At 48.8% G+C, this 10,662-nt stretch overlaps 1 protein-coding gene across 1 annotated transcript in view; it reads right to left on the bottom strand.

Annotated features, from left to right (window-relative positions):
- Positions 1 to 319: 319 nt before the first annotated feature.
- Positions 320 to 10,662, bottom strand: part of Hif1an (hypoxia inducible factor 1 subunit alpha inhibitor) — a 13,760-nt gene continuing 3,417 nt past the window's right edge. Inside the window, exons 4-8 of the mRNA XM_021152512.2 lie at positions 8,219 to 8,364; positions 7,156 to 7,262; positions 6,683 to 6,746; positions 6,296 to 6,406; positions 320 to 5,519 (exon numbers count right to left, since the gene is read on the bottom strand). Coding sequence (XP_021008171.1) covers positions 5,475 to 5,519; positions 6,296 to 6,406; positions 6,683 to 6,746; positions 7,156 to 7,262; positions 8,219 to 8,364 — 473 coding nt within the window. The 3' untranslated portion in view covers positions 320 to 5,474. The remainder of the gene's footprint in view (positions 5,520 to 6,295; positions 6,407 to 6,682; positions 6,747 to 7,155; positions 7,263 to 8,218; positions 8,365 to 10,662) is intronic.

Genomic DNA, 10,662 nt, shown 5'->3' with positions numbered 1-10,662 from the left:
CACTCTCTTCCAGAGGAATTTGGAAGGGAGTGGCAACAGGTCCTAATGACAGTTGGGAGACAGGCATGAGCAGGGGTAGGTGCTCACACCTCTGCCAGTGCCTCTGTATGTGAGAGGCAGTAGCTTCCCCGGGTGGGATGAGGGGCAACTGAGCTCCCACCATGTGTCAGTGAGGGGCTCAGACCACCAGGCGGCAATGAGCCGGAGTCTGGCTGACCAGGCAGAAGAGGCATGCATGGGTTTGGAGAGGCTGAGTCGCTGGACATCGTACACACCACTGAAGGCAAGTTGTTAAAATAAGTCACATACTGCAAACCACCACCACCACAGCCGTTTATTAAGTGCTTGCCAGGCACTGTGCTAAAGCTTTACAGACATCATTTCAGTTCATCCAGCAACCCTGAGGTAGATATTTTCAAACCCCCACCCCCACAAGTCATTATAGGAAAGGAAACCGAGACTCAGGTTCAATCAATCAACCAAGGTCAAACCCAGCTGGTAAGTAGTAGCAAGCTAGAAATGTACCAAAGGGACCAGACCCCAGACAATGCTTTTAAACACTAGACTGACTGTCTTCCCTTGAAAATTAAGGACTTGCATTCCTCCCCGAAATGAGAAGAGACTTTAGGTGAAGAGGGCAGGCAGTTTTAGAGTAACTTCTTGAACCAACTACTATACTTAGTCTCTTGAGGCATGGAGAGTCATCGGTGAGAAGCCGACCACTGGGCCCTTTCTCTTGTCCCTACCACCCCAGCCTTCTGCATGGGAGGCCTCCGCTCGTGACACCACACCACACCACACCACTCAACGTGCTGCTTCCCTTCTAGCAAGCTCAGGAACGAAGGGGTCTGTCAAACTTGGTGACACTGAGCCAAAGACCTGAGAGAAATTAGGAGACATTCAGAAAATGCCCCTCATCCCTGAACTGCTGGACCCTAAGGCACAAGGACACACTCATGGAAACACAGAGCTCGCTCCTGCCACCCTGCTTTCCCAAGCCTGGCCTCTTTCTCCAAGTCTCCTCACCAAGTCCTTCACCTCTCCAAGTTCCTCCCCAGTTGTCTCCGAGGCTTCGCTAACCACAGGCCCATGGGCCTTGAGGACACCAGTTTCTGAGCCTCTGTTCCTCCAGAAACGTCCCCAAAGTGCTCAACGGGGCTCCAGGCAGGACCCTATAGGTCTATAATTAAACAGAGCTGGCTGAAGAAAAAGTAGGAAGGATGGCCAGAGTAAGACAATGACCCAGCATGGAAAGACCGAGGAATGGTAAGTGGACAGAGCAGACGGACACAGCAACTCAGCAAGGACACAGCAACAAAGCTACCTGAGGTCAGAAGTGAAGCAGGGGCAGGGACAGACCCTGTGGAGAGGGATCCTCCAGCCAGGCTGCCCAGCACTTGGAGCCAGAGAGCGTCTTTGAGGAAAAGAGCCTTAGTAAAGAGGCCACTTGAGAGCCTAGGTAGGAGAAAGCTCAAGGATCCTCTTAAAGATGGGTTAAGAGGACACCAAGAGAAACAGGAACTGGAAAGGCCTGGCCTCTAGAACCCTGAGCTATCCCCATCCCCACACCTGGTCAGAGGGTCCCTGCTGGTAGCCCTTGCTAAATTCTGCACCAAGTTTTGAAGGATGAAAGACAACAGAGGTAGGGAACTTACCAAGGACTGAGATAGCACCATCCTTGAGAAGTTCACATTATGAAAGGAGAGAGAGGAGCCCCCTCCAAGCCTTGAGGGGGCCTGGGGTCTAAGGAACACACTAATGGTGAGGACCACTACTTGGTACAGACTAATATTCTTAGGCGTTTACAGGGACGGGGGTGAGTGGTGAGGTAACTCGCAAACACTGGAAGATCTACGCTGGACTCTCCATTTTTCAATAGCCACATCACTGGGTCACTGAGCCAGGAACCTCAATGTTCCCCACAGCAGTGGCTTGCTGATCCAGAGTAAGACAATGCTGCTGAGAGGCTGAGTCTCCTCCCAGACAGCCTGTGCTGGACCCAGCTCTTCCTCACACCCCTCCTTGCACACACCTAGGCTCTGCTACTCTTCATACGGTTTCCTTTCCAACTTCCACCAGTGTCTGGGGTTTGATGAAGCTCAGGCTTCCCGCACAAGCTCAAGTGCTTCAAAGTGACAGATCCCTGTCACAGGTGGAGCGCAACAGTGTTGACTACTACAGAGATCCTTCCTGTAACTAAGCACACGTGGTAGCCAGCCTACCTACCTTCAACTGCGAGGGCTCAGGCAGAAAGATGTCTGTTTGCAAACCCACCTCAAGCTGGGACTGGACTCCAGTCTATGAAGGCATGCAAGCTCTACCCACACTTGTGGGAACTCCAAAAGGGTACCTGGCCCACAAGATTCTGGGGTCAGAGATAGGGAGTGTCTCCCCATACTAGGTTGGCCCAATAGTAAGGAGCCTTCCCCTCTCTGTCTCCTAACAGATTCAGATTAATGATGGCTCATTCCTAATTGTCAAATTTCTTTTCCTTCATCCTGTGTCTAATCACCAGTGACAGAAACCATTACGCAAATGAGAGCAGACGACTTCCCCCAACTGTTCGCGTTGGTAAAAACCTTGTAATTTAGAGCTCTGATTTGTAGGGGAAGCTGGTCTCCCCCAGGCATCCTGGGCATCTGCTCAACTGATGCCCAGAACAGCCCCTCCTCCACCCCATAACTCTAACCCCCCAGCAAATATTTGACTTCACAAAACAGTAGTTTTCACTGTACTGCTGGTATAAACACGAGAGCCTGCAAGATGGCTGACCCCTGGACAAGCCCAGTTCTCCACCTTCCTTGGCACGTCTGACTCCCAGGCCGTTGGCTAGAATGGGTACACAATAGAGATGCCTGCTCTGCTGCAAGTACAACTGGAGCCTCAACAGCCCTAGGGTTGAGACCCTAGCCTAGGTGAGACCCTGCTTGCCATCCCCAGGAGGAAGTGGCCCAGCAGAACATGAATGGAGTTACTAGAGCTACTTCTCAGCACACAGAGGTGTGGTGAGAGGAGCTACGGGGCATACAGCACCCCTTTCCTCAGCAGGGCCGGAGCTCACTTTTCTGCTGCTTCCCAGAACCCTTAGCTTGTTAAGATGGCTTTCTAGGCAGCTTTTCCATGTCTCTAGCTGGAACCCCCAAAGCCTTTCACCCGTCCACACCCTCTTGCCTGAGTCTACCTGCACACTGTCTAGGGAACGAGGCTTGAGGTGAGGTAGAGAACCAACAGCATTTGGAAGAAATGGAGGAGCAGGGGAGTAGTGGGTTTATAGCTAAATGGCATTAGGTTTGCTCTTGTCTACCACTCTTCACCTACTCTCAGTGGTTTCTTCATCTGTAAAGGGGCTACCACGCAGCACTGTGAGGGACAGAGCTGGAAACAACAGGTACACATCAGGTGTCTAAGATCAGGAACAGCCATGACATCATCCCAGCATCAGGGCCAATCCTGTGATGGTGCCTAAGCTCACCTTCTCTCTCCCTGCCCTCAGCCACCCTAGGTCAGACCCGTGAGAGCAGAGTTACACTGAAGGGTCAACCGAGCAGATCCAGACTCCCTGCCACACATCCCAGACACCTTTGAGGGCAGAGCCAGGACCATAGATCTGCGGAGAATGAAAATCCACCACGGTGGCCAAACTGATACCACTCTGCCCCCCTCTTCTGCTGCATTCCTCTTTCCCAAAAGAGATGGAGGCATGCCTTTACCGCAATCACATTGTCCAGCACTGGCTGTATTTAAAGAGCCATACTCAAGAAGGTACCAGGTCTGCACAACCACACTGCATCAGAGCCCCCAGAACGGGGCACTAAAGCTCCCGCCCCTAAACGCACACAGGGTGCACAAGCATCTTTTCAGTCCACGGGGCACTGAAGCTGAGCTTCAGGGCTAAGACCCACAGCTTGAACACCGGAGGTCAAAGCTACAGGGAAGGGGATTAAAAGGTGACAAAGAAAAGAATAAAATCAGACTTCCAACTCCGATTTTAGAGAAAAAAAGGTTGACGGTTGACAGAGAAGGAACTTGAGGTAAGTGGACACGGGGCCACCACTCGCCAAGCTGCAGGGGCCCCATTCCCTCTTAACAGATACAAATGATTGCGCTCTGTGTTGTGTAACGCTGAGCTGCCCAGCTATAAGCTGCAGCCCTGAGGAGGGCTCCCATAAACAGCTACCAACAGAAAAGTAAATTCTATCTCCAAGCTCTCCCAGCTCTACTCCAGCTCACATGCGACGCTTTGTTGGGTCTGGCAGAGGCGCTGGCTATAAGAGGCAAGAGGACATTTTTTCCCCTTGCCCTGAGGTGGATGAAAGGTATTGAGTTAGCTGCCTAAGTCTGACCCCAATTCATCTACTCAGCAGGAGCAGGGATGTGGTCCAGACAGGGAAAGACACAGGACTAGGAGGCTTGAGCCAGTCAGCTTTAGGTAGGTTGCAGTAAGATCTGACCAAGACGGGATGGCTAAAATCTGAGTGTAAAAGCTCTAGGCTGAGTCAGGCAGTATCTGGGGTTCACGCTGTACTGTCACACTGGACAATGTTAGCAGTTGAGAACCTTAGTGAGCAAGAAGAATGGCAAGTGTGATCACACATACATACAAGTGTGCAGCTGTGTACACACACATGCAGAGGTTCATACCCCTGGAGCCCAAAAAAGTCAGAGCTAGAATCCCTCAGTGCAGCACAGGGACAGGAGCTGGTACTCAAGAGAACGGCTGCAAATGCCTGTATTTGGACATATGCACAATCCTGGTTTCAGGTCCCCAAGTTTTCCTTCTATGTATGGCTTAAGCATGTAGTTTTCAACTGGAATCTCATCTAATCCTCTTCCACTAGAAGGCTACCTCCCAAAGATAAACCTCCTTCTCAATGTCCCCATTAGGGCCCCAGCAGTTATTGCCACCTGGTTTGTAGCCTGACTATGCTGCAAAAACTGGCAGAAGGCAGACTGATGTGCGGAGTCATTCTGGCACCACAGCCCAGATGTTGTAGGGACACAGGAGCATCTCTCCTCCCAGGCTGAGGCACTGAGGCTTCAGGAGACAGGAGCTGAGAGCCAGAAGTGACATCCTGACCCAGGAAGAGGGAACAAGGAACAGATACATGCATGTGTGTGTATACACACATGCATATGCACACATGTACACACACACATACACCCTGAGGTTAACAGACTAACACAGACATGATTACAACCAGAAGCTGGGACTCCACACACTAAATGCAGGACTTCAGGGGGGCAAAGAGGGAAGGTTCTGGGGCTCAAGAGGCAAGGGTGAGAAACCTTTCCAAATGGGAGTGGAGTCAACTACCCTGCCTCGCCTCAGACACCTGCCTCCAGGGCCATGGCAAGAGTCCAGTCCATTAAGTGCAGCGTGCAATACTAGTGCTTGGAGTGTCCTGTCCTCATCATCAACGAAGCATGTGGACAGGATAGCAGTCACCTGACAGGAGGCCTTGACCTCTGGCAGGTTAGTTGTAACGGCCTTTAATCATGGTGTTCAACAAAGGCCCCACCTGTAAAGAGATATGAGAAGCCAATCAGAACTGCCTATCTCCCGATCCTGGCGTAGGACTGGGTGTACCTAGAGACATGCAATCTCCAGCTAAGGGCAGGGACAAATGCTCTTCAGTTCTTGTAAGTTTTCTAATCAACTCTCCTGAATGTCAACTTAATACTCTATGACAGTGACCCTTTGGAGGTCCAGTTTATTCTCCTTCCCTTTTATAATACCCTGTGTATCTGCAAGCAGCACCCATCAAACAGGAAATGGTCTGAGGAGCCAATAACCTCTAAACACCGAAAAGTGTGTCTGTGGGCTTCTCCAATGTGCCTGAAGAATCTTAAATGCTTCTCCATCCTCAAAAGGCCACCTGCAGTTAGTACTGGTGCTCTCAGCCCCACAGGCACCTCTGATGTTGAGACAAACCACAGGAAGGAGGGTAAGGCAAGTAAAAGACACACCTCCCTCTTTTACCAATGGACCAGTAATGTACCTGGGGATGAAGCAGGACTCAGCACTACCTAGAGCAGCCCTGGCCCAGCTGGGAGAGCACAGGGAGATGCCTTATTCCACACTTCCCATTCCAGAAGAATCCGCTCAGGGGTCCCCAGATGGCACACACGCCCCGAGGCAGACATTACTACTAGCATGGAACAGATTATAATAGATCCACCAGTCAAGCCCTGCTCTCGACAGAAAACAAGATTTCCTAAATATACAAATCAACTCTATGGAGAAGACAGCAGCTACTAAAACAGAGGAGCTACAGAGAATGCTGTCAGTCCTTACCTCTTGTGGGTTCCCCAAGGCCTCTCCAAGCATCTTCTCAATGTTTCTCATGATGGCTACTTTCTGATGAGCTTTGAGAGGATATTCGATTCTCTTAGGGGTGGGAGCCCCCTACAAAGGAAGCAGGAGCTCAGGAACTACCTTTAACCAGGCTTGCAGCATTGCCTCTCTAGTCCCAGCCTCCCTTCTAACTCCCTGCAAATCACTTCCAGGGAGAGTCAACAACCCCAGCCCACGCCAGCCCACTTAATTCTATGGCTACTTCACCCCAGCCCCAGTTCCATATGGACACGACACACACAAACACAAATAAAAGAAATTATGTCGGTCTGTCTGTACATATCAGTAACAACAACAACAACAACAAAACTTCACTAATATATTCACCTTATACCAGAAGTTCACAGTGATGGTAATTCCCCCATTTAGTAATGACTCTATATGGTGCCACCTATTAAAAAGAAAAAGAAAAAGAATAGGAGGTGGGTGGAGGGGGGGGGGCTCCTGTTTACTTTCCAGAGACAAGGATGAAAAACTCATATAGTTCAGTTAAAGGAAAGGGTAAAGACAGGTGCTTTATGCTCGTTCTGTGAAACATACAGGGGGCTGGGGGCTGGGGGCTGGGGCATTTGGTCTCCAAATAATGAAGGGGTAGTACAGGGACTACAGGTCTCTTTGGATTTGAGGAAATGTCTTCCTTTTAAGAGAGAGCTGTCCTCTATGGTCAGTGTGCTCAGTGTGGACATGCTCATCTTCCTGCAGGTAGATAATCCTGACACAACTGAAAAGGGACTCAGGCAAAGCTTTCTGGGAACAGGAGAAGAAGTGTTTCAAGAGACCCTCGTCCCTCTCCTCCTCACCAGTACATCGGGATGTAAAGAACATCGCCAGGGCCAACCACTGTCTCATAACCAACCACATCTCGGAAATTGGGGAACCTTTCGTAGTCAGGATTGTCAAAGTCCACCTAAGGGTCAAGAAAGAGAAAAAAGGTCAGTCCAGTGATTGCTAACGCAGCTTACCCAAAAAAAAAAAAAAAAAAAAAAAGAAAGAAAAGATTTCCGTTTGTATGGAGAGGACACAGTAGATATTACCTGGCCTCTCAGAGAGCAACTCACAGGTTACACTATAACGATTTCTACATTTCAGTGCTCCTGCGCTCTGAGGAACTCCTCAAAGCCTTAAGACACAAGGAGTAAGGATTCATCCATTACCCACACCTTTCCAAACTTTCCCCCAAACAAATTCTAACCGGAAGACTGCTACATGAAATAGCAAGGCATCTTTCTCCTCCTCAAGACGATGTCAGAAGCTGGAGAGATGGCTCCGCAGTTAGGAGCACTGGCTGCTCTTGTGGAGGACCCAGGTTTGGTTCCCACACCACATGGTGGCCTCACAACCATCCGTAACTCCAGTCCCAGGGGATCCAACCTCCTCTTTTGGCCTCCACAGGCACCAGGCATGCACATGGTAAATATACATATATTCAGGCAAAACACTCATACACAGAAAATATTGTATTTACCTATCTCCCTATCAAAAAGAAGAAGCATACACAATAAAAGAGAACAGTTGTTAAAGTCAGTGGAGGCATTCGCAACTGATGAAACCAAGGCAACAAACAAACAAGCCAACCAACCCAGACTAAGGAATCTAAGTCTTCCAACATTAATGAAGGGGTCTGTCCTCTAACAATTAGCTCTGTTTATACTTAAAAATATCTGAGATCATCATGGGAGCCTGGAACATGTAGGCTACACTGTGAAGTTCTTCTTTGGGCTTGTTTGTAGACAAGACCAGTAGTAAAGCAGACCTTTAGGGAAGGGCACCCCCAAAGGGAAGGGCAAAGATATTCCAGCCTCTGATGTCAAAGGCATTCCTAGAGCCCAGAGCTATACACCCTCTTCAACCACTTAAGCTCACCTGGCTCTGCCTGTCACAGGGGTGATGGACAGGGTATGGATAGAGGCACTCGAACTGATCCGGAGGAAATAAGATGCATCTCTTATGGCCTTTTATTTGGGCAAAAAAGTTCTGCTGCTCATCATAGTGAGCAGGTGTTACATTTCCTGCAAAAAAAACCAAAAAGGACATTTTCTTAGCTGAGGCAGTGGCTCCCATTGCACAGGTGAACTGCAGATACAGCTGAGTGCTGCAGGCTCTCCTCCCAGCTAAGCGTTAACTTAACTCGTAGTGAATCAGTCAACGGTTCCATTTTATGTGCAGTAAACTTGAGCAACCAACCATCAAGGGCAAGGTACATCACCAGCTGGGAAATTGTTCTCCTTGGTGGCTGATGCCCTTACTAGTATCAAGAGTTCACTAAATACGTCTGACAGGCAACACGCGTACACTCTTCCTGACTGTGGCAAGAATCCAAGGGCAGCAAACAATGAGAAGTGAGAGGACTGGTACTGATGGCACACACACTCTCCGATGAAGAGTTCTCTGGCGCCCACAGACTCTCGTGTTCTTGCCTCGACACACCTGCAGAATACAGAGTTGCTCAGAGCAACACTGGGCTGCTGAGCCGCAGGGAGAGAGAGAGATGACTCAATTATTGGAAAGGGCTGCAGAATTTAAGAGACATTGCTTAGAATGTCACCTTGGCCAGGCTACTTAAGAGTCTGAAGCAGGAGGATCATAATTTCAAGGCTAGCACAGACAACTTAGTGAAACCCTGATTTAACCTGAAAATGTTTTTAAAACAGCTGGGACAGCTTAATTGTACCGCACTTGTCTGCATGCAAGGACCTATGACAATCCCCAGTGTCACAAATGTAAATATATATACACATCCATATACTGGTACCTTTACTTAGTTCTGTCCTAATGCACATTCCATCTATCCTGTATAACTAAGGTCACAGCTACAGTCAGAGCTCTAGGGAGGCTGGGCAGAAGCACTGATATGAGCGCCAGGCTATCCTGAGCTACGTAGAGTGTTTATAGCTAACCAGGGATATACAGTGAAAATCTGTCACAAACTAAACACCTAGTGTGCCAAGACGGCTGCCGTCCTACTATGGACAGTCCAAATGCGTCCTCAAAGTAGCCCTTGCATCTCCACCAGAGGCACCTGGCCACAGCAAATGAAAGATTGGCCCAGAGCCAGGAAAGCAGAACCAGAGTTTTTCTAAAAAGCCAAAGTTGGTTTTAAATGGGCAGGTGAGTGTCAATTCCTAAGCTGCACTGTGTGAAACCTCTTTAATACTGCTATCAAAAGTCCAAATCTGAGAAATACCAGTCAAAGGAGACGACTCAGGGGCTCAATCAGGTCAGTGACATCATTGTGTTTCTTGGTTCTCCACGTTTACACAGTAATCACTGCACAGCTGTTGATGGTTTAGCGCTGAGCTGGTACTAGGCACTGAAAAACAACCCCACCCTGCAAACTGTTCCTTCTCCTGAACAGCACTTAAACGCTGGAGAGGTGGCTCCAGCAGTTTGGAGCACTTGTTGCTTTTACAAAGGACCAGGGTTTGATTCCTAGCATCCACATGATGGCTGACAACCACCTTAACTCCAGTTTGAGAGGATCAATTGCCTCCTTCTTATAGCTACCTGCGCCAGGTACACAGAAGGTGCACAGACATACACTCATACATACATGTACACAATCATTCATACAGATAAGATTAACAATTTAAAAACCATTAAAAAGTCAAAACACATTTACATATTTACTTGTGTATATATAAAAACCCCCAGCAAGAAACACAAAGGAGTACAACATGAAGTGTCTCTGGAGAGGAAAACTGAGAAGCTGAGAGTAAGGGGAGAAGACTCACGGCTAATGCCTATTTATATCCTTTCAGTTTTGAACCCCATAGATATGTATTTAAGAGATAAGGTTTCACCTTATTAGAAGTATAGTCTCTGCCAGGCTCCGTGACGCATGTCTTCCTTTTACCCCAGCACTCAGGTGGATCTCTGTGAATTCAAGGCCACTCTGGTCTATTCTATAGACTGAGTTTCAGCCAGAGCTATCTAGTGAGAACCTGTCTTTTTAAAACAAGTTTCCATCTGTACAGGAATAGATCCCTCAACACCCTGTACTGCGATGGAACGCGGCAGTGTTTCACAGAGACCTCCCTATCTTGGCATCGTGCTCACAGCACCACTGAGAGAGGAAGAAAACTTCCTCAAGCCTGCACGCCACTATCCAAATGACTTACGTTATACATTACCTCATTCAACTGCGGCAGCTACTTATACTATGCTAGCTTGTTCCTTTTGCAGATGAGGACGCTGAAGCCTTAAAAAGTCCAAGGCCGCCGGGCGTGGTGGCGCACGCCTTTAATCCCAGCACTTGGGAGGCAGAGGCAGGCGGATTTCTGAGTTCGAGGCCAGCCTGGTCTACAAAG

Source organism: Mus caroli, chromosome 19 (genome assembly GCF_900094665.2).
Source record: "Mus caroli chromosome 19, CAROLI_EIJ_v1.1, whole genome shotgun sequence".
Taxonomy (NCBI): Eukaryota; Metazoa; Chordata; class Mammalia; order Rodentia; family Muridae; genus Mus; species Mus caroli.
The sequence above is the reverse complement of the archived record's forward strand: the minus strand, read 5'-3'. Positions and strand labels throughout refer to the sequence as shown.